This window comes from Lethenteron reissneri, chromosome 20 (genome assembly GCF_015708825.2).
Source record: "Lethenteron reissneri isolate LAM-NWPU_2019-01 chromosome 20, ASM1570882v1, whole genome shotgun sequence".
NCBI lineage: Eukaryota > Metazoa > Chordata > Hyperoartia > Petromyzontiformes > Petromyzontidae > Lethenteron > Lethenteron reissneri.
This window is the reverse complement of record NC_083798.1, coordinates 14,515,062-14,539,446: the sequence shown is the minus strand read 5'-3', so window position 1 is coordinate 14,539,446 and position 24,385 is coordinate 14,515,062. Positions and strand designations below refer to the sequence as shown.

Here is a 24,385-nt window from a genome sequence, read left to right as displayed (position 1 = left end):
GTAGCAACAGTAGGAGCAGCAACAGCAGCAGTAGTAGCAGCAGTAGGCTGAGTAGCAACAGCAGCAGTAACAGCAGGCTGATCAGCAGCAGTAGCAGCAACAACAGCAGGCTGAGCAGTAGCAGTAGTAGCAGCAGCAACAACAGTAGGCTGAGTAGCAACAGTAGGAGCAGCAGTAGTAGCAGTAGCAGCAGGCTGAGCAGCAGCAGACGTAGCAGCAGCAACAGCAGTAGTAGCAGTAGCAGCCCCAGGCTGAGTAACAGTAGTAGCAGCAGGCTGATCAGCAGCAGTAGCAGCAGCAACAACAGCAGACTGAGCAGCAGCAGTAGTAGCAATAGTAGCAGCAGCAGCAGGCTCAGTAGTAGCAGCAGTAGTAGCAGTAGCAGCAGTAGCGAGCGGTATTTGCCGCTGTTTGTAACGGTGTCTGTCTGTGGTGAGCCCGGGGGGTGATGAGAAGGGGGTGTGGGACGAATCGCCGCCACGTCTGACAGAATCGGCATCTGTTGGCAAGTTTTGGAGGCAGCTCCTGTCTCGTTTTCACATACACACACACACACAATCATCGGCATAATTGTAAAATGATTTGTGAAAAAGTCAATTTTGGAGAGGCGCTCGTTCACCGCAATGTCCCGAGAACATTGGTGCAGATTCCGCCGTGACTTAACACGCTTCCCACCTTGAGCAAATCTGCACTTGAAGTTTGGCTTAAATAATGATCATAAACCCCCACGACCCGCACGGCGTGTGGGGAATACCTCCAGCAGTGGATTGTGCGAAAGGGTCTGGAGCAGCGGTCGGGAACCTATGGCTCGCGAGCCATATATGGCTCTTCTGGTGACGGCATATGGCTCCCAGACAATTTTGAGTTGAAAAAAAAATAAAAAAATCAGTTTGGAACTGATTTTAAAATACTTGTGATATTGCTTAATAATACTGTGTCATTTTAAAGTAAACAGAAATTAGTTTTGAAGATAAATTTCACGGGTCACGGGGCCTCAACGCCTGCATGAAGCTCAACCTCACCACGTACGAACCAGACTACAAGGCCATCAGCAAAACCATGCAGCACCAGAAGTCGTATTAAAAGTGGTACATATTTAATTTATTATACGTAAAAAATACTATATGGCTCTCAATGCAATATATTTAGAAATATTTGGCTTTTATGGCTCTCCCAGTCAAAAAGGTTCCCGACCCCTGGTCTGGAGCGTGCACACGCGTGTTACTGTACGTATGTTGAACACATGGCACGAACGACCACACACCATCTGTTGTTGACTTCACAAAGTGGTCAAATAGTGGCTCTCGCGACCACACAGCGATGAATGTTCATGTGGATTCTATGCACGTACCTATATTTTAACAGCTACAGCGTCGGACACCGGATTATGGACTGCGGTGGTGCACATCTGTGCATTAAGTGTGAGAAAGCTCTGCATTGCTTGTTATGCACAGTGTCACACTGTATTTCAGTGCGTGCTATAATTCACGGTTACAATGCAGTTTGCCCGCACGTGTATGCGTCTAAGTGCACCAGCAACGTGATGAGAGTTAAGATGGAAATTTCGCACGGTGACTTTTATTTGCCTCGGGAGGAAATCAACTCATAAATGCTTTCCCATCTCGGAAGAAAAGCATGAATGAACCGGGATATCGCATGAATTGGTTCGGAGTTACACTTCTGGCAGCAGAGGGCAAGTGCGCACCAACATTAATGGTACTGTACTAATGTACATGTATGGCACTTGTCAATCTACAGATGCATAAGGGCCTTCCCAGCGGGTCTTGATTTATTTGGATGATACTTCGTAATGCTGGTTAGTGCGAGTTGCTAAAGACAACGAGCATAGACCTATTAGCAACTGAAGTTGCAGGACATAAATTCTGTTGCGATCATATGAAACCAGGGCCTAATTGCTCACTCAATTTTTCCCAGGTCCCTGGTTCACTAGGTGTAGGGACGTGTCCAGTAGCCACAGGCGTAGCGTGAGGTTTACCGATTGTAGTGCAGTTTCTATCGTATGCGGGTATATTGTCCTGGATAGTGCTGAAATTAATTTCTGGATATGCTGACTCCTACACAGCTATGTGCATATATGCACATACGCGCACGTTTTCACGCATGTGTACTCGCACTCACTCAAAAGCCACAGGGAGGATGGGGAAGAAGCAGAACAAGAAGAAGCCTGTGGCGGAAGAGGAGAAGCCCGAGGAGGAGTATGTGGTGGAGAAGGTGCTGGACAGACGGGTGATGAAAGGCAAGGTGGAGTACCTACTCAAGTGGAAGGGGTTCACAGAGTGAGTTCATCATCGGTGGGGAGCTGAACCCCAAAAAGTCTCCATCTCCTCACAAGGAAACATTTTCTAAGTGTGTTTTGTTGTGTGGACATCAAGATTAAGATCTCCCTGTAATGACTGTTAAGTTTCAGATGAAATGGAAGTTTCAGATGTATTATGGAAGTTTCAAATGGCTATCATCGTCCATGGACAATTCACTGCAGGCTTTTCCAAGCTATCTCCATCTCTCACGGCCTACGATGTAACAATCCACCCAGTATCTGCGCACGAGCCGATTTCATAGCTCTTCACAGTGGACATACTCTAAGGCGCACTTTCTCTATTGACTGCTACTCCATTGCCAGTCTTGACCATTTGCTATCATTCCTTGAGCAGCATATTCTATCCACGCAAATGTGTCTAACTTGTGCTTGTTGTCTTATCCATGTGTTCCTGTTTCTCTCGCAGTGTATGTCCAAGCATGTTTCATTGTGCATTTTTGTCCAATTTTCTTGATTAATTTTCGTGATTCTGACCCATGTGTCATAGCAGGTAATATACACTGATTAAAAGCTTTCATATTTGGCACGTTGGTAAGTTGCTTTTCATTATCAAGCCAGCTTTCTATTTGCGCCGCAACTGTATGATATTTCTATGATCCTGTTATGATTTGTTACGTATAGTGAACTGTTACCTGGTCATAAACCTTGTTGGAGATATTTTATTCTAAACATGACATATTGCTGCAACAAGCAACATTCCCCGAAATGTCCATGACCTTGTTGAGCACTTGTTTCACAGTGAGGAGAATACGTGGGAGCCAGAAGACAACCTCGACTGTCCAGAGCTCATCAACCAGTTTCTGGAAAGGCAGCGGCAAGCAGTGCGAGGTGTCCGCCGAGGGCAACAACGGCAAGCGGAAAGCGGCCAGTAGAGAGGACGATGGCGATGTCCAGGCCAAGAAACACCAGGCAGATGTTAGTTTCTGCCCCCGAAGTTGCGCCGTGTTTATAAAATGCAGGAGCGTTGCCCCACGGTTAACATCGTCCGTGCTCATAAGTTTACCCTGGAGCAAAACAAAAATGGGACTGTGCAATAGCCATCAAGTATTAAAGAGTATTGACACTCATTGTGTTTAGATCAGGGTAGACCAGGTCATCTTGTGTATCATTATATGCTTCTCTATCTAGGATAACAAGACGAAGGGCTTTGTTCGAGGTCTGGAGCCAGAGAAAATTATTGGTGCAACAGACTCCAGTGGCGAGCTCATGTTCTTAATGAAGTGGTAAGATTTGTGTTGAATGTGTAAATGAAAAGGGGTTGTATTGTCATCGGGCTGCACATTCTGCAATCGCCAATGCCATCACCACCACCGCCAGTCTTGTGATTCCACAATCAATCTTATTCCTACATGCGCTCATATCATTCTTCTCCATGATGGTCATCTTCATGGGTGTATTCGTTCGTTTGGTTGTGATTCGGCCACCAGTCGCCCCCATCAGCCAGCATCCCTTATTGGTATGTGTCCTGCCAAAGCCCACTTTTATTCACAGTAAGTCTGATAGAACAAAAGCTGAAATGTAAGCAAGGCGCATGGAGAGGTGCATGTTTTGAACTACATTGAAAGAATAAAGGAAACGTGGATTATACAAAAATTAATATATTTTTTGTCGATCTCCATGTTTTCCGATCATGTCACAGCAGGTAAAATGTAAAGACTGACGACTTTTGCCTTTATGGACATTAATGTTACGTTTCAGAAATTAAGTTTTCCTAAAGCACTTCCTCTTGCTCTCACTCACCATTTTTTTTCTCATAATTTTCATTCCGGTCCACCTTTAACAATCCCTCTAGGTGTACATACACGGTTGTGTTTCGGAATTTTATTCCTGTAACATTTCCTTAGTTAAAATGAACACTTCACCAAATTTCGATAAGTATTGTAATTAACCTCAAACCTCTTCGTAGTGGACTGCGACCATATAAAGAATGGCACCACCCCCATGATCGCCCCCGCGATACGTGGGTCAAGCAAATCACTCGAACAACTGGCATGGCCGCGAAAGCAGTTTAGGCGAATGCTGTCGCAGGAAGTCACGTTTGGCACAACGCTCCTTCGCTGACGATGCTTGATGTATGTCTTCTTTCGACTGACTCCTTACAAGTGGATATTGCTGTGTTTTGCTACACAGGAAGGGCTGCGAGGAGGCAGACCTCGTTCCAGCCAAAGAGGCCAATCTCAAATGCCCTCAGGTGGTAATTTCCTTCTACGAAGAGCGGCTCACCTGGAGCTCTGTTGGAAACACGGATGAAAAGCCCAAGGACGAATGATGGAATTGAACAGGCATCCAATGCCAGCCCATTCTGTGTAAACATGATGCAGGTTTGAGGAGAACGTGATCCCACGCATTTGTATGTATTATTTTATAGTTTCGTCTGTTATATGTACAGAATTAAACAATTCTTGGCTTGGACTCTTGAGATTCCTCCAAAGGTTTTGTTTCTATGCACAGCGTTGCATTTACTAAATGTATATTTTTATGCTACTTTTTAGTTATCCTTGATCAAGGTTAGTGTTCTATTTAACCCCACGATAAATGCATCCAAACCTCACTGGTAGCTTTAGATACACAAAAGTACGTGTTTCAAAAAAGACTAAGTTTTATGTGTGCAATGTACATTATACTTTAGAATTTTTTTGTGCAATGTACATTAATGCTTTTAGAAATTTGTATATGTTGACTTAACAGTGTCAAACATGCATTACAATTTGCAGTAAATGTCAGAGGTGTGGACTCGAGTCATGTGACTTGGACTCGAGTCAGACTCGAGTCATGAATTTGATGACTTCAGACTCGACTTGGACTTGCATAACAATGACTTTGTCCCAGCTCTGAGGTGTGGACTCGAGTCATGTGACTTGGACTCGAGTCAGACTCGAGTCATGAATTTGATGACTTCAGACTCGACTTGGACTTGCATAACAATGACTTTGTCCCACCTCTGGTAAATGTATTAATGGTTGTCACTGACTAATTACAGTCAAACATTTGCTTGATATTACCACTGTAATGAGGGCTCGGGGTAAGCATTACTTTGATAGTGCATTGTCTTTGAGCTGTACGCCCTTTTGGCGTCCTCTGGTCTAGCACCAATTGAGACGAGGCTCAAAAGAAAAACGTCTCTGGTGTGGACCAATCAGTTTCAAGGACAATGCATATATTATCAGTGTGTTTTTTGTTTGCATTTTGACCACAAGTATTGTGGTTAATGCATATATGATTCCTTGTAAAAAGGTTTCAGTTTTGCCAGAAAAAAAGGGGAAAACCCTATTATATTCTAACTAGTGTTTGAGATACAAAAATACGTGTTATACAGTATTGTAATATAGGTATTACTATCCTGATGGAGGGATTATTGTTGTAAAGTGGTTCTGCCAGATAGCTGGAAATTATATGTAATACTGAACATTGCCTTTGAAACACGGTTTCATTTATTGGCCTATAACTTTTTTGGTGAACATTGAAAATGTGCCAATGTCTTGATTTCCAACAGGAACGTCTCTATCAAGGCAATGTATTTGGGTCATTTAATCAACATTTGAATCTGGCCATATATGTTAAATACATTACGTTATTTTCATAAAGCTTATTTAGTCATATACAGTACTGTACTCGTCAGCTCCTTAATGTTGAATTTTATCTCCATTATATTATGCAGATTGTCCACAACATTTTTATCTATAAATGGTAGCCATCAGCCATGTTCAAGCCACTGCTAGATGAAGGTCTCCCCAATCCGTCACCGTCCCTAACTATCTTGTAATTAACTGATGTTACCTTCCTCTGGACGTCTTCATGGATGTGTTCCAATCCCTTGGCTGTTCCTGTCATTCTTTACGATCTCCCATCATCCCTTTGAGCGAAGTGTCCTGCCCAAACCCACATTTCTGAACAGAATATCCTCAACCTGCGTATGTTATTGAATCCATGTGCACTTCTTTCTAAATGGTTGTAATATGCCTTACTGCTTTATTTGATGGTTCGTATTGTTTGAATTTCATGCTTTATGTTGATGATATACAGACTCATAGTTTTCTCATGGTGTTAAACTATTCTACATGTTAGATTTTTTTTTCGGTGAAGTCACGTAGGTAAAAAATAAAATTAATAAAAGTACGTGACTTTACAAAAAAAAACACCTAAGAGTATGAATCCTTGCAGTCACGAAAGCTTCAAATCTAGAATATTCTACATGTCCATTTTATACTGTGCTTGGTAACCTAACATTCCCCATTATGTTAGTTAACGTGTAGCTAATGATAATTGGAATGTTAAATAAGCATTGGCTATGTTCAGTTTTAAGATGTTGACATTAAATGCGTGCATTTATCCACGTGGTGGCACTCCATCCACGTGGTGGCACTTTTCACGTGCGCTTCTCGAGTCGACGTCATGTCAAAGTTGCTAAGATGACATAAAAAGGGCAACACCTCACTTCCCATTGGCTCCCACATCTCCACTTGATTCCCGTCCTGCGTGGACATCATTAGGACGATATCACCGAGACGGAGCTGTCCTGTAGGTGATAGGGTTGGGAAAGATGTGTTCCCAGGGTTTATACAGCTGACGGCGCACACGAGTATCACACGGACATAGATATTGCTTAACTAAACTTTTGTTCGTTTACATGTCTTTATTTAGTCTTCTAATGCATAATACATACGATAATACATGGTGTTTGCATATACAGCACGTAACATTTATATACTGCGATGTATTAAAACTATATTTCATATGCTATGAGTCGTGATCAATGACCCAGAATATATTTCACAAACGGAATATCATTTACACTTTACATCCCGTTGTGGCTGTGGCAACGAGTCGCGGTGCCTGATCCATTCCAACGGCGACCTGGAAAAAGTTCAGTGAGAAATTAATCCCAAATCAGTATATTTTGTGCAGTATATACGCTTCATGTGTCGTATGTGCGTGCAGTTTACATACTCTGGATGTATATATTGTGTTCATCTATCTATACATGCTTCTGTATATGCTGTCCGTAGCTCTAAATAATTACGCCAGACTTTCTCATAATTTCGGCGCGGATGCTGATATTGTAGCACTGATGTTGACATGAGCACCCACGTCCACAGCCGTGTTGACTCGATCATCTGCACATTGTCCTCGATGGAATTTTTATGTCATCAGTAGCGCAGCGTGGTTGGCATAGGGGATTGGGGGCCGTCCATAAATGACGTCACGCATCTAGGGGAGGGGGTCAGACATTTGTGACGATGTGTGATGGGGGGGGGGAGAAATGTGACGTCACATCAAAATGTGCAACTTTAAATAAATATAGACAACACGTTCTACTTAGTTAAATAGACATTTTGATAAATGTTTTCTTTTACAGCAGAGTGCAGCCGTGTGACGAGGAGAGGGGTGGGGTCAAAAATCTTCCAAAATCGCGTGACGTCATTTATGGACGGCCCCTTATACCACTACCCCAGTAAACATGGAACGTTGGGCCTATGTTTGTCGAACTGTTCCATTCACGTGCCAACGTTGACCAAACGTTGCGTGTTTATTGGGTGTCGACAAAAGACCTTTCGCATGGCAGGTACCAGAGGTGGGACAAAGTCATTGTTATGCAAGTCCAAGTCGAGTCTCAAGTCATCAAATTCATGACTCGAGTCTGACTCGAGTCCAAGTCACATGACTCGAGTCCACACCTCTGGCAGGTACTGTCGTCAATCGTGTCGGCACGCTCGTGGCAGACAGCAACACCTGCGTACGTGTGTGAAATGCCCCATTGTCACAGTGCATGATGTTCATAGAGTGCATTGCCATGCCGTTGCATTGGCTGCACGTCAAAGGACACGCAGGGGACAACCGCTTGTATGTGATTCTTGGTGCTCAACTTGTATTATATTTCTACACTTTTCTTGCACATTAAGATCAGAAATATGCGGGCGGGCAGGGTGGGGGGGGGGACCTGCTTGGATGTTAGTCCCAGTACATGGTGGTGTTGTTTTATCGTGAGACTTGTGTTGTGTTGTTTACAATAAAGCAGCGTGTTATTGTTTTTGGACTTGTTACCTGTTTTCAGTCATTTAAGAAAACAAAACCAGATGTGACCAGGGGCCTGAGTAACGAATTGCTATATCTCCAATTACATATGGAAGAATATCTCCCGTATAGCCTTTTAACAGACTGTTGGCGAGCACCTATTAGGGCCGACGCAGCACACGATACAAAAAAACCGCATACGTATAAAGACGTCCCCATGCAAAGTAACACTGGAACAATTACACTCGCACACATAAACGCACGCAAAATCATATTAAAAAAAACATGAATAATACATATACAACCACAGCCTGGCTGAATGAAGTTCAGAATCAGAATATGTATTCATACTGGAGGAATCCGATTTACATATGTCCAGGAAATTCACGAAGCGATGCACGTCGCGGCGGCCAAATGTGCACTTTGCATGACGATCACTTTACTGGCAGCTGATTGGCTGGTGTAGCCTGAGTGCAGACGTCAATCATATCACGTCAATCAGACCACGATGAACATGATGATTTTTTAACCGTAAATACTGAGACATTGAATGATTGACAAGAGTCCAGGAAAAGCACGTGGCGGGCAGTCACGAAGGCGCGACCACGTGCCCCCTCCTCCCGAGTATCACGTGACACGATCCGGCGTTTTACATTCCCTACCACGCATACGCACGAGCGGGTACCCCCTCCCCTCCACCCCACAACGTGATGCCCCAATGGGCCACGTGCGAGCGCTCCGCCAATGGTGATAGACTGGGTGGGGGAGGGGTTTGGGAGGGTGGTGGGGGTTTGGGAGGGTGGGGGTTTGGGAGGGTGGGGTTTGGGTGGGTAGGGGAGGGGTTTGGGAGGGTGGGGTGGGTGGTTTGGGAGGGTGGGGTGGTTTGGGGGGTTGGGGGGTGGTTTGGGAGGGTGGGGGTGGGTGGTTTGGGAGGGTGGGGTGGTTTGGGAGGGTGGGGGGGTTTGGGAGGGTGGGGGAGGGGTTTTGGAGGGTGGGGGGGTTTGGAGGGTGGGGGTGGTTTGGGAGGGTGGGGGAGGGGTTTAGGAGGGTGGGGGGTGGTTTGGGAGGGGGGTTTGGGAGGGTGGTTTGGGAGGGTGGGGGGGGGGTTTAGGAGGGTGGGGGGTTTGGGAGGGTGGGAGGGTGGGGGGGGTTTGGGAGGGTGGGGGGGTTTGGGAGGGTGGGGGGGGGGTTTGGGAGGGTGGGGGGGGGTTTGGGAGGGTGGGGGGGGTTTGGGAGGGTGGGGGGGGTGGTTTGGGAGGGTGTGGGGGGGTGGGGGGTGTGGTGGGAGGGGGTGGGGGTGGGAGGGGGGTTTGGGAGAGTGGGTGGGGGGTTGGTTTGGGAGGGTGTGGGGGGGGGGTATTCCTCGCTTGACGGAAGCGCGCTAGAAATTCTAATCGCGGGGTTCACGCCGACTCGGCAGAGACGCGCAGCTCCCCCCCCAGCAAACCACCCGAGCCGGTGAGAGTCGCGCTCACGGCGTTCGCACCGGCAGCTCTATCCACCGCTCGATACGGAGGCCCACAGAGTCGCGTTCACCGTTCCTACTTGAATCCTTCACTTGGCCACGCCGGTCAGTGCTGGGAAGGGGCTTTGAGGGGGGTTCGTGGAGTTTGCTTTTGAAGCCGGTAGCGCTTGTAAGTGCAGCTCCACGGCGCAACCTGCTTGGTTGTTTTTGCCGCACCGCCCTCTGCCGGTCACCACGTGGCACCATCAACAGCTGAGAGCCGATCACACGTCTGGGTCTAGGCAGCCTTGTCACCCAAACAAGCAACTGCCGTCTGCTAGGCTTCAATACAATTCTGCTTCGCTTGCGAGATCATTGAACTGTGTAGTCGTAGTAGTCGTTGTAATAATAATTAGACGGGTGACTTGGCGAGAAAACCCTTTGTTAGTACAAGTGGCGGCGGCGGCGGGGGGATGATTTCTGGCCCAGTTTCGTTTCATCGCCAGCCTCGTGGGGTCGGGGACACGGGGAGAGGGCCTTTCGTGCAGCCAAGTGGACCTACGATGAGTGGTCGGTGGTGGTGAGCGACCGTCTCCTGGCCTGGTAACGTTTGCACATCTTGTAAGGGCGTCACTTCCGCTGAATCTTTATGCGTTTTTAATGATTCATAATTAATTATAATGGGGTTACTGTACTCCGTGGGCGTCGCTTGTGTCTTGTAGACTGGGACGACGCTGAGGCTGTTGGGGTTCGCGTCGGCGAAGGTGTTTGTCGTGAGTTTTATTCGCTTTTAAATGTGTTGCGATTAATGTGGTGGTCAGTAAACCTTTGGCTTACCACGCTACTTAACCCTTCGAGTGTATTCTGAAACTCGTTAACCACTTAGCTTGGCACTTGCTAACTCGTGACAATGACTCAGAGTATGGAAGTCATTGTCAGATATGTGTGACTGGGGCTGAGATTCGTAACAATGCGTGAGGACACATGAGTTGGTAGCTTTTGATGGAACTGCGTGTGAAACACCGAATTAACATGAACTATCCGTGTCATCTGCACTGTGCGCTTACGTAAAGCGTCTCGGTATAAACACAGGCGCTGATTGTGGTGCTTGCTTTGAGTTCGTGTCAACCCACACGGTTTATTCCCCGTATTCTTGTACAGGGAAATCGAGTTTTCAGGTTCATGCGGCGTACAGCCGTATCAATACGGGCAAAACAAATGTTGATCTATTTGTTTGTGTTTCTCCCTTGTGATGGGACTTTGTAAGATGAACGTTGAGAATTTTACTGGGCACGGGGTGACCAATAATGTCTGAATTGGTGTGTAAATAGGTAGGGCACTGATAAGGGGTTGACCAGGTATGCCGATCCAATTAACCATCGCAATCCCTCGTGCTTGGCTGCGTCTTCAGTGACACAACGAAAGGTCGAGGCTTCGATCACGAAGACGCACCTTGCGGCTCTGTCACTTCATTCATTAGGGCCCACGCCGTCTCGTATTGGCCAACACAGTGGGCACTGCAGCTCTTGAAATATTGAGGGGTCATTTTGTTGATATTGTTACCGAATTCGCGGTGGGGGCGGATTGTCTATTTTTGTGACTTTGGTTGCCTATCCCTGGTGTGGGAGATCGATAACCGTTATCAACCCTCGTCGATAAGCGCGGTGAGGTATGGAGAAATGTCCATCATGACCGATGAGTGTGCGTGTTTTTGGGGAGCGGTGGTGGAGTGGTTAGTGCGCTGCGCTACGAACCCGGCGACCCGAGTTCGATTCCCAACTTGCGGCCACCACCGGTGACGATTATCTGAACCGGTCACGGGCCTCCCCTAGGTCAACAAAGCCTGCAATGAGTACCTGGTGCGGTGTGTAAACGTCACCACTGGGAAGACAAAGGCGGCCGGGCGTGGTGCTGGCCACCCACCCCCTCGTGCGCTGTGCCGGTCTTCATAGGTGCTCGCAAACAGCACTTGCCCCCTTCAGTCTATTCAGGCTATACGGGGGGATCTTTGTCTTTGTTGCACACTGTGTTTATGTGAGCATTTACCGTACTGTGTAATTCACGTCAATTCACCTTTATCCAGCCGTTGGTGGGATTGACGATGGGTGTGTACATTTTGCTATTCGTATAACATTGTTTCTCTTTTCTTGTGCAGCTGGTGGCAGTGAAACATTTTTTTGAGCTCGAGACGTTGATGCCACGAGCAATGGAGAACGCAAAAGAGGTGAACGCATTGGATGGTCATTATCAGACTGACCAAGGCAGGGGCGCGTGGGTTCGATCCCGACCATGACGCCTGCTGCTGTATATTTGGAGTTTACGTGTCTCTCTCCCCGTGGTCGCGTGGATTTTTCTCCGGGTCCTTTGGTTTTTCCCTGCACATTTAGAAACATGTGTTTGACAGTATTTGGCTGCTATAAATGCCCACGTGATAAGCCACCACTTCGTTCAGCTATCATTTGTGGCCAGGTCGCTTCTGAAAAAGAGCTGTATATAGCTCCGTAGTAAAATAAAAAAAAATGTTTTTAGTTTAATTGAATAAGCCCTTAGATTATACATTCGACCAGGGCAGTGTTTTTTGACAATGACGCACCAAGGAAGAAGATGTGTCATCTTTCCACTTATTTTTTGTGCGTCTAGGTTGTAAAAAATACAAATGTTTATAGCAGTACTGTGTAATCCGATGCGTTTTAACAGTGTCAAACGGTTATAAGTTAGATACATTGTGTCAGCTTTGTTTTACGATTTTCATTGTTTCAATGAAAGCAATGTTCAGTGCAATACTGCAGTGGCTTTTCTTTCATGTCAGATGACACGGGGTTTGGCAACGTTGAACCAGTTTCATATTTATTCGGCTCCTTTCCTGGAAATCGAGTGATGTCGCAAGTTTATGCTTTTATAGCTGCTCCCTGCTGCTCTGGCTGGACCGCAAGGCCAGTGCGTGATGCTGGTTTAACATTTGGCTTGTTTTCGGTTTACGTCCGCTTACGATGCTTTTTGGTATCAAATGCGCTAAACCGAATACTGTATGCTGTGAGTGGGTTTACTGCTGGCAGCGAGCATGCGCTTTCTAGAACCTTCATTTGTTTATGTGTCAATGGGTGTCACGACCATTTATTATCATGTACAAATTATTTTACAACCTAGTCCTCATGTAGACCAATAGGTTGTTTGCAGTTTTATAGCGGTTAGCGCGCTGGGCTATGAACCCAGTGACCTGAGTTCGATTCCCGAACACGACCAATAACAGTGGTGAATATTTGAATCGGTCCTGGACCTTCCATAGGTCGACTCGGCCTTAGACGAGTACCTGGTGCGGTGTGTAAACATCAGCAGTGGGAAGACAAAGGCGGGTGGGCGGGTACGATGCTGGCCACCCACCCCCTCGTGTGCCCTGCCTCCTTAATAGATGCTCACTAACAGCACTTTCCCCAACAATATGTTGAGGCTAAAAGCGGAATCATTGTATGTGTGTTATATCCCCAGGAGTTTGTGGAAGTTCGCGTCCGAGATCCCCAAATCCAGGACAGGAATTCATGGCATCCTCACGTGGATTATGAGATATTCTTGCACGTAAGAAATTGTCCTCAGTAAGGCACACCGCTGAGTATTTTGCTCATGGCATATTCTCATTTTCTCTGTCAAACAGAACTCTTTTTTTCAGCAGTGTCATAAATGCCAACTTGCTGAGCTATAGAAACTGCCTCATGTTTTTGGCATGGTTAGCAACTGTGTAAAAACAGCTTTGTAAACTCAATGCAAAATAGGTACTTGTACTTAACTTTTATAGGTCCAGCAATCATCAACCAATAGCGATATGAAACCTTGTGTTTAGTCTGCACACTTGAGGATAACAAATAACTTATTAAGAAAGTCAGGCATTTGCCAGCGTGGTGGCCAACCTATTGAAATTACTTTTGAGAAATATATTTATTTAATCCCATTTTTCTCCATTATATTATCTCTGCCTTCATCTCTGCCTTGATACTTGAAAGTGAAGGTATGGTGCTAATCAGACTTCCCCGTCGAGGTGCACCCAGTGCCCTCCCTAGGATCGAACGACATGTGTGACAGCACAAGGCGCCGCGATCAAGGGTGGCCTTTATTAAAATCCAAGTCTTATTTTGCGTCAATCTGAAAGAGCTGTCACGTGTAACAGGTGCAGTTTTGGTCATAATTAGTGCATATTATCACGCCACCTTTTGATGAAAGGGGTGGGGGTGGATGGGAGGGCACCGAATGTAAAGTTTATGCGAGGTGCCAGTTCTCCAGCCCTGGGTGTACCATCCAACATCAAATATACAATTCAGCGTAACTGAAATTCACAAATTATTTGGTCTTAATTGTCATCGCTTGGCCCTGGTGGTACACAGTTGTTTTTATATTTTGCAAGAGTATTAGCTCTTGTACATTGAGGTCAGACATGACATGATGTGGAAGAAAGCAAGAACGGTGTACATATCAGTCAAGCTGAAATTAAGTTGATATTGAATTTGGGGACAACGGAGGAAAACCACATCTGAATATGAAAGGTTGTGAAAATGGAAGCACCAGGGTGGAGGCAGGCTGGGACAGAGGTGGGAAGTGGTGATCCATGATAAGAGGAACTATGGAGTGGACATGGAGATGGCCCACAACAGGAATACATGGAGAGAGAAGACCAGGAAGTCAAAACTCACATTGGTGGGAAATATCCCAGGAAGAAGAGGAATAGTATTAACTTTTTACATATTAGCTGAAAATAATTTCTAGTTACTGTTGTACGTACACAACATTTGTGCTTCAGGCTCTCGGTGTCGGTTTTTCTTTTTCAGACTAACAGCATAAGTTTCACGCGCAAGGTGTCTTGCACCCGTCGTCGATTCCGGGAGTTCGTGTGGCTGCGCAAGTGCCTGGAGAAGAGCACGAATCTTGAGTACGACGTCCGCAAAGAAGGGCGGCACTCACGAGATTGAACCATGCATGTCGTCTTGTGACCCGGTTTTACTCTTCCAGTTGTTGATTGCTTTGCATCTTTTTAGCCGCTAGATGGAGCTCTTCACCAAGCTTACGTTTTAAGTAGTAGCAACACTATCACGCGCAAATTTGGTTAATTGAATTTCGTGTGCATCGTATATTAATATCACGGTGAAAAGGTATGCGTTTTTCTTGAGTGTCGGAGGAATTTGCGTGAAGGTATTTATCAGACACCGGGGAGCATCATGCAGGCATACACCACGTATCTGTTGTTCACTGTTACTATCAAACTGCATTGGCTGTGATCAATCATTGCTTTGTGTTGATACAGGCAGCTACCGGACCTGCCACCCAGGAACCTCTTTTTCAGCTGCTACAACGAAAATGACGTGGAGATGAGGAGGCAGGGCCTTCAGAACTTCCTGCACAGGTTGGCCTGCATGCCCACATCGGCCACAACAACAGCCACTTTCCCTCTACCCACAGTGGTGCTCGCCAGTTTGAGAATATAAGTAGTGTGTTTATTTCCCAATGTAAGCTTGATGCTCTTTTTAACCTTAATGCTTTAATGTATTTGTTATATTTAACTCTGTGTGTGCTGTATATTGCGTGGTATAATGTCACTTGGGGTGGCTTGGTGGCATACTGCACTATGAACCTGATTCCCGGCCACACATTTCTTTAGAAATACTTTTGTGTTTAGTTTGTTGTCCGTCTCCCGCACCTCCAATTAGTACAGTTGGCTACGTATGGTGCGAAAGAAGTTCAACATGTGTACATACATGTAACCATGCATCATCAACATTGGCCGTGATCAATCATTGGTCAATCCACTCGCTTCCATCACCATCTCTGACTCCTGGCCAAGACCAACAGTGGCAAGTGATATTTGAACCCGACCTGGGTGTTCCTGCTTCTCCTAACATACTAACCAGCATAGTGAAGTCTGGTCAAACAATTGTCATGGCCAACAGCCTCCATTCAGCAGTGGGTCGACAAAAACTTTCCTACTTTTACAATATTACGCAAATTACACAAGATGCAGTTAATATGTAATTTGTCGGCACTGGAATGAAGCAATGAAAGTTAAACTTGGCGCATTTTCCCCGTTGTCTTATGTCGGCATGCGTCAGGATAGTGAAGATGGTCATCGTGCTGTCGGACAGCCGCCTGCACCTGTTCCTGCAGAGCCGCCTGAGCGTAAGCGAGATGGACGCGTGCGTCTCTGGCCTCACCAGCTTCTCCGTCCACGATGCCATAATGTGCCAGCAGCGTGCCGGCTGCCGCTTCCCGATGGAAGAGCCGCAACCGCAGCAGCCGCGACAGCAGCAGCAGGAGGAGGAGGAGGAGAATGAGGTGGCTTCTGCTAGGGATGCGTCGCCCCCTCGCAAGAGCCACCCAGATGTACTCGCCATGTCCACGTACGATGGCGAAGGAGAGAAACCCTGCTGCGGGGAATATGACACAGAGAGGCAAGTGCAGCTCAGCGCATGACCCGATGAGGCCGATGTTAGGGAGCCGCCACTGGAGCTGTGCACTTTTAAATTTAGATTGAAATCTCATTTCTTTAGAACTACTTTTTGTGTTTAGTTTGTTGTCCGTCTCCTGCACATCCAATTAGTACGGTTGGCTACGTATGGTGCGAAAGAAGTTCGACATATGTGTACATACATGTTACCGTGCATCATCAACATCGGCCGTGCATCATCAACATTGGCCGTGATCAATCCATGGTCAATCCACTCGCTTCCGTCACCATCTCTTGACGGTCCTGCGATCTCACAATCCACCACACACACGAGCTGATTTCATCACTGCATCACCTTGGAAGTGTTTCCTTGCCTGGACTGATGTATTGGTTCAGTAAAATGAATTGTTATGCGCAAGGTATACACGCATCAAACTTGTGAGAATTTGTTTATTTACGATTTGTATGTGTATTTGGCAAGATCTAGAGTTGCTGGTTAATTTAAACGAGTTAAACTGTACAAAAGTACTTATACAAAATGTAACATTAAAAAAATAGAATTGATTATCACATTGCAACTCCAGATAATGGAAGTTACATTTTTGCGAGGTGCACTGCACTGACCGGCATGGCAAAACGTGGTTGGATAAATAACTCGCAAGACCCTCAAGGCATGGTGAGACCCTCATTAGCAGTGGATTTACAAAAGGGCCCTGCATGTACGTGATGTGTCGTTACATGCCTAGACCTGATAATGATCTCTGAAGCAGAGAATGATGCAAGGACTGTGAGCAGTTCTATGCTGTCCACCAACATGCTCGTGCCTGAGACAGTCTCAAAACCCTTGACCTTTTTTGAAATCAAAAGTGGATTTGATCATGAATATGCGAATATAATTAATGCTGCTTGTTATAAGTGTCATGAACCACACTCTGGTCGGTTGTAATTGCGCACACACTTTTAATAGGAATGATGCCCTTTACCCAGGAAAGTATATACATTTTTTTAAGAAGATTCCTGTCGTGTTTGTTTGGCAAAGTTGTTGTTCATTACATTAATATCACATTTTGTGTTTGTACTCGCAGTGAACAGGACTCTGTGTCGGGCTCACACAACAATTGCTTGGAGTAACCTCGAGCAACATCACAGAGCAGTGTTACTGCAAGGAGCCAGCAGAGGGAGCCAAAGCAGAAAGCATTCAGCTTAACCAACCCAGCAGCTGACATCTCCTGGCTTTGAAATGGACCAGCTACCAGCATGTACCAAAACGCTGGGCAACTGGGATCTGGCAAATTCCCGACAATCAATCCACTGCTGGATTAGGGTCTCACCCATGCAGTGCAGGTCGTGGTGGGTTGTATGGCTATACCGCAGTATGCTGGTGCGGTCTGGGTTGGTGAAGACGCAGAACCATCGACAGGAGCATGGCAGTGCAATGGATTGTGCTGCACTGCCCTCTGCTGCCCACAAAGTAGCCCAGGAACAGGCTGAAACACCTGTTTTATGCACAGTGAAATTGGGACCTGTCAAATCCCCGCACCATTATAGCCTCTTGAAAATCACCGTAGAGTCCGTAATGATTTTGATATTTAATGTATACACGTGTGCGTGTGTGGGGCTAAGTTTTGGGTCCGACACAGCTTGTAAAGGGGTGTGTGTGTGTGTGCGCGCGTCTTAAATGTTGGAAGTGGTGGCAGTTGTGCTTGCATTCACAATTGGATCTTTAACCCCACCAAAGCTATACTGTGAGCAATATTGCTTCTTTATCATCTTGGTAATATATTTTAAGGTGTCACTTATTACTTTATGAATAAATGCATTAATTTTTTATTTAAAGCTTTCGTGACTGCGGGGATTCATATTCTTGGTTCTTTACCGAAAGAACCAAGAATATAAAGAATATAAATGCATTAATGTTTCACCTTTACCTCCTTTAATGTACGCATTTGTACATTTTGGAGTTTGAAAACATGCATTGTGTAGACAGATCACAATTCAGCATACAAAAAAAAATCAGTTCACGATATAAAATATCAGCTTCATAATTATGGATGGCACATTGCCCGTAGTTCAAGATACTGTGGTATAATACGCTTTGCAATTATAAATGTTCCAATGTTTTAGAAAAAATTTTTTTTTACATAGAATAGAAAGCTAATATAAGAGTATAAATTATTTCAATGTTGCACTGGTTTGTATCCTGTCATTACGATTTTTATTTTATTAACATTTCCTAAACCACATGCAGACATGTTTACGAAGACAGCAATTAGATCAAACTGTGCAATACGTATACTGTGCAGTATTACTTTATACAGTGTTGAAAGTAATATTTTCAGCTGGTGAAAAGTGAACATTTTTTGGTATGGCTTGTATGATCATTGTAAATTCTGGGACGAAGTTGGTGCTTGAAATGTTTAATAAATATTTCTGGTATGCAGCACTATTTCAGTTGCCCTGTGCCCATCTATCATCACTACCTCTGTTTATAATCAGGCCTGTCGAGGGATTTTTTTTCCCTCTTAACACAAACTTGCCCACAGAGCTATAATTAGGCATTCAATAACCCAGCAGTAAAAAATAAAATTCTGTCATTTAATAGCAAAACATTTCCGTCATTGCCAAATGTTAACCGTGAGCATAATGGCGTTGAGATGACAACTGTGACGGCTCCAGCTTGAAGTGCAATCTAAACTGGCTCCGACAATCACCCACGGAGCCGCACAGAGCCGGGTCTTGCGGCAAAAAGCATCGGTAAGCCCAGACTTATTCCAGGCACGCGCCGAATTAGAAGTTAATGGCTCAGACCGTCCATAATTTACCTTGTTGCTGAGATTGCCGCCAGTGCTGCTCAGGTCGTTATATTTTAAGAGCGCCGTGGTGGAGCGGGCGGGGGATGATGGATCATGTTTGTGAGGGCCTGGACAGATTGGTACCACCGAGGAGCTCCAATCAGTGGGCGACCTCGGGGCCTGCCTTGAGGCTCTGAGTGCCGGCCTTGTGCTTTACGCTGCTGTGCAAAGTAAGATGACATGGGGACCTGCTGGTTCTGAAGCGATGGCCCACCCAGCTGCAATGCCGTATGGACGATAGCTCTTTGACGAAAGGCCCAATTATTCACTCGCTGCCTTGAGTTGCAGATACCCTCACGAATCGGCTTACTTGTGTGTGACACAAGGGGTAACGGGAATGAAGGAAAATATCCGCATTAATTGACTCGCACGTCACTCATTTTATTCACTCGTCGCAAGTAACACGTGCGATTACCTCTTCCCGACGTAGCTTACTGAACAAATAAATCCCCAAAAAAATAATGGGAGAGCATCTGCCCGGCACCGTAATTGTTTTGCTCGCGGTCGTTGGGCGGAGGCGTTCCTAAAACGCTGCGCTGCAAAAAAAAAAGAAACGGGTAAAACTGCAAGATGCAGACGGAGCATCGGGATATCTGCCCCGTAGATGCAAGGGGACGGCAAACAGATGGCCTGCGCAGCTTTATTGCCCGCTCCGTCAAACCCATAAGTCATGTTCTAATATCAAGCGTGTCAGATTATGGCTCTCTAGCCATCGCCGCCGCTTCATCACCGCATGCATCCTGCCCGGAGATGCGTGACCTCATGTAGGCGGTCTTGACGTTGAGCCTTAGAGGTCACAACAGGCCTTCTTGCTCGGCAGAGAATGAGGCCACGCACAGAGCTGTATATTTCTCGCGTCCCACCACGTCACGCCGCTGTAAAACGCCGGTGCCGTGGGTAGAAAAATGCCTCGTGCCACTGCTGCCAATGCGGGCTCTGAATATTTTGCGTCGGAGGGACGGGCATGGCTGGGGCTGTTTTTCATGGGCGATCGCACTCGTATTGTTTGAGAAATGTGAATGTAAGCGCTTTCTGATTCATACTTTATACCTCATCCGTATCTAACCTATATAACCTAAAATTTGATGTCAACATGTAAACTATTTTTAGTGACGAGTAAATGCCAGGAAATATTTCCTGTTATATAAATGTGATATTTTGCTCGATACTGTATTTAATATTTCCAATGATGTACGAAATTTATACTGTTTTTGTTTTGTTTAATCGGCAAGAGCTGCAGTGTCTTTTATGACCCAGATCTCGATTATAAAAAAGACTTTGAGCCTCAAATCGCTCTCATTTCGTTTTCATAATCAGAATCACAATCTTTTATTCGCACTGGAGAAATCCGATGAGCTATGAAGCCCTTTTTCACACATGTCCAGTCGGGGCATATCTACCTACCTAGTTTATCCTCGACACAGGAGGCCTGCTTCCAGCAGTCGATAGATCGTGGCTGCTGATGACCCTAAACTCATCGCTGTCCTGAGAGAAAATAGGATTCTAAATGTGGCCACTATCAGCCCCCCCCCCCCACCCATTATATTGAACCCCCTCCCTGGCTTCTCAATCGCCCCCCTTGGGCCCCTGAATGACCTGGGCCCTGGGGCGACTCGTGCGATGACAGTGAGCTCCATCTCAGGGGTGGTGGAGGGAAGGGGTGGGAGGGAGGCGTGATTGCCAGCGTCGTTAGAGGGGTGAGACAGGGTGGACTGTGTCCACTGTGACCTCTGACCCTCGTAACCTTGGCCATACAGATTGCGTCCATTGCCGCTGCGACCAAGCTGGGCTTAATGCACTCTCCTCGGACGAGAAACTGGTTTTAGTCGCCTGCGAGCCATAGTCAGTGGTCTTGAATTGGAAATGTCGACGTCCCCTCGGTATGCAACCTATCCGGCATGCAGAAGCCCCATGGTCAGTGCGCAAACACCGTGGTGTAGGAAGAGGAATTGTTCTAAAGAGTGGCTGTAGACATGCATGTTTGGCGTTCTGAGAATTACTGTCGTTTTGTGTGTGCGTGTGTGCTTAGTGTGTTGTCCTTACAACCCCCCAACCCCGCACCTCCGATTAGCACGGTTGGCTACGTACGGTGCGAAAGAGGTTCAACATAGATACATTACAGTTCAACGTGCAATCCCTTCCACTCAGCCATAGGACCAAGCGTCACAGGCCGAACGCCAGATTGACAAGTGTCAGAGGCCCGTTCTCCACATAACGGGGCTCAATTAGAATAAAGTCAAAGAATGAAACTTGACGAGTGCGTTTTTTTCTCTCTTCCCGCACACCGCCGCTCGCACTCTCAAGTCGGCGTGCCTGCAACTCGGGGTTACATCAGCCCCTGTGCACCCTCCTCCTCCTCCCCTTCTTCTCTTTATTTTTTACGACCACGTCGGTTAGGATGACACCAGAGTCATCTCCCGGGCAACCAACGTCGTAAAGTGGTCGTCATGGAAATGTCCATTATGGTAGTAGCTGGGATGTCACCTCGGCAGAGCGAACACGCGCCTGTGTTCTGCACACAAATCACCGCCTCCACTCGCTCCCCCAGGGGGCCCTCCTGACCACTCCTGACGCATGTTTGGCTTCGGCCTGTGGCTTTGACAGGTCTCTGGTGATCTTGGCTGTCCTCTTTGTGCACCCCCCCCCCCCTTCAAGAGAAATAAGAATTAAACTACAGCTGCGGGAAGAAGGAGGCAATATTTACATGAGCGGGGTGGCGGCGGCGAGTGTGTTAAGGCACCCCGAGAGATTTATTTTTGCGCTTTATTTAAGCTGTACCACAGCATGCTTTGAAAACAAGAAATGGCCCGGGAAGAGCACTTTCCAAGACGTCTTGAGATGATACTTGTTTTTTTTTTAGTGGCGCTTTTTGGTGTATTAATACAAATCAACATACCGTGCGATTTCGCCTGCCACTCCTCTCCTCTGCCCGACCTCTCCGCTGTAATGGCAATGGATGAGGCACACTGTTAACTCGCACCCTCTTGAAACCAACACAAAAGTGATTTTCGTAACAAAACGGCCGCAAGGAAACTTATACGCGGACCACGCGCTGGGCCAAAGTATTGACTCTTACTTGGATCCCATTTCTTTTTGCTGTACCTTTGCGTAAAGACTAGCAACACAGGGAAGCATGAAAATAGGAGCTCACAGATTTGCCGGCAGGGGAGTGGAGGGGGGGAAAGGTCAGATGCTGTGTGTGTTGAAGGGGGGGGGGGGGAGAGTTGCTGGGATTTGGGAGGAACTGAGTGGCTGGATCCTGCTGCCAAACACCATAACTCACCCACAGACGCGCACAAACACTTGGGGGCCATAAATACCCCGAGGCTCCCACGCACGTCCCATGCAAGCCAGACACTCAGCAAGCAGAGAGGGAGACACACACGCACACGGGCTCCCCAGGAAAGGGATGGCTGGACCCATCACAACCTTGCATGGATTTGCACATGTGTTTCTATGCTTCCATGCAGGCGTGTGTGTGTGTGTGTGTTTGTGGGGAGCGGTAGTGCAGCGGTCAGCACGCTGCGCTACCAACCCGGCGACCCGAGTTCGATTCCCACTCACGATCGGCACCAGTGACGATTATCTGAAGCGGTCCTGGGCCTCCCCTAGGTCGACTCAGCCTCAAATGAGTATATGTTGCGGTGTGTAAGCATCGCAACTAGGGAGACAAAGACACCAGGTGCTGTGCTGGCCACCCACTCCTCGTATATGTGAGTGTATGTTGAACTGATTTCGCACCGTAAGGAGCCAATCGTGCTTATCGTGTGCTGTGCTGGCCTTCATAGGAGCTCGTTAGCAGCACTTGCCCCAACAGTCTATGAGGCTAAACAGAGGTTCGTTTTTTTTTGACCCAGCTATATGTCCCCGTAACAAACATTTCTACAACTTTCCAGCAAATAAAATGAAGGAATAAATATTCAGAATATCGCTAACCAGAAGGCCACATTTTACAAGCTCACCTTCTGCATTTAGTAAGGCCTGGTTTCATCACTTACATTTTTTTTACAATCACATCCAGGTACAAGAACAAATTTCCAATTGCCTCCCTATTGTACATATTCAGTGGCGAAAAAGGCCATTACAATACTTATCTCGAATACAATTTCTACCCTCGTCGCCCCTCTGTCGACCCCCCCCCCCCCAATATCTCCAGTCTAATATACATACATACATTGAATCTCATACGGGGGGAACCAGTCGTAAAATACCACGGTGAGAATTGGCTCCTGCAATGCTCCAGATTACCTGGAGCTACTCGGCGCACGTTAAAGCGTCTCGTGTGAAAAAGAAATGGAAATAACAAAAAAAATGTAGTTCTCGTCCCATCCCGGTTTTTATGGAAATTAACTATTAATACGGAATTTGCATTCATTTCCCTGTCCCCCCCACCACCACCACTGAATGTTTTATGAGGTGTCAGGCAATGAAAAGCATTGGCCATCACGCCGCTCGTAATGAAATGCGTGCGGAGCATAGCTGCCCGCTTTGCCATGCGAAAAAGAAGGGGGTTGGGAGGGAAAAAAGGGGAGAGAGAGAGAGAAAAAAAATCACAAATAAATGCGGGGCACAGGCGAGGCTGATGGATGAAAATGGGATAGAGACGTGGGCCACCGCGTTTTAAATGTCACGAAAGTTGGGGAGAGAGACGCAAAAAAATATAAAGACTTTTTTTGCAGAGTGCATTGCGCCGTTGAAGCGTGGGAGCCACACACACAAAAGTAATTTTGTAATCAGAAGAAGTGTGGAACGGATTCCACTTGCAAATTAGTTTCCTTGAAACTCAGACAACCGTCGTACTGCTTGGCAGCGAATGTCGCACACCATTCTCTCACTAGTCTCCATTAGCATGGTAATGACTTTACTTCACGCTACCTTCAAAAGAGTTATGTACAGCTGGAAAAAAATATGAAAGAGTAAAATATATTTAAAAATTTGACAGGGATTTTTTTTAAAGCAACCTACATTAGAGCACACTCACGTTAGAGGCATAGATTTAATAATAAATAGCAATTAAAGATATTTATTTTAATTCAGCAGGCGGGAACAGTGGCGCACACCTTGTGATCCAATCAAGGTTTGGTATATTGCGTAGAAATTTGTGAATTTAACAAATTCAATCAGTTCCGAGGTCGGCAGGGTGGCGAGATGTTAACTACCTCGCCTGATATACAGGAGGTCGTGGGTTTGATCTCGACCCAGACGATTGTATATTTGGAGCTTGCATGTGCTCCCCGTGGGGTTGCGTGGATTTTTGTCCACGTCCCCCGGTTTTTTCCTCCACATTAGAAAATGTTTTTAAATAATTCGGCTGC

The 24,385-nt window shown here is 46.3% G+C and overlaps 1 protein-coding gene, 1 long non-coding RNA gene and 1 pseudogene across 5 annotated transcripts in view; 2 read left to right on the top strand and 1 right to left on the bottom strand.

The window, feature by feature from the left end:
* Positions 1 to 525: 525 nt before the first annotated feature.
* On the top strand, positions 526 to 6,712 carry LOC133344831 (chromobox protein homolog 1-like; annotated as a pseudogene).
* Positions 6,713 to 9,723: 3,011 nt separating this feature from the next.
* Positions 9,724 to 18,661, top strand: LOC133344829 (sorting nexin-10-like). Of its 4 annotated transcripts, none has more exons than XM_061555046.1 (7): positions 9,724 to 9,808; positions 11,950 to 12,018; positions 13,281 to 13,367; positions 14,609 to 14,709; positions 15,082 to 15,180; positions 15,884 to 16,222; positions 17,304 to 18,661. In XM_061555046.1, exons 2-7 carry the CDS (start codon positions 11,989 to 11,991, stop codon positions 17,347 to 17,349), a joined length of 702 nt encoding a protein of 233 aa, XP_061411030.1. In that variant the 5' UTR covers positions 9,724 to 9,808; positions 11,950 to 11,988; the 3' UTR covers positions 17,350 to 18,661. The 4 variants fall into 4 exon arrangements, with proteins under 4 accessions (XP_061411030.1, XP_061411031.1, XP_061411029.1 ...); XM_061555047.1 differs by having other exon boundaries at positions 9,791 to 9,920; XM_061555045.1 differs by lacking the exon at positions 9,724 to 9,808 and adding an exon at positions 9,929 to 10,397.
* The window catches only part of LOC133344830 (uncharacterized), a 24,580-nt gene continuing 16,249 nt past the window's right edge, over positions 16,055 to 24,385 (bottom strand). The window contains exons 3-5 of the long non-coding RNA XR_009755379.1: positions 21,967 to 22,011; positions 16,422 to 16,521; positions 16,055 to 16,195 (exon numbers count right to left, since the gene is read on the bottom strand). This is a non-coding gene — a long non-coding RNA (uncharacterized LOC133344830). The remainder of the gene's footprint in view (positions 16,196 to 16,421; positions 16,522 to 21,966; positions 22,012 to 24,385) is intronic.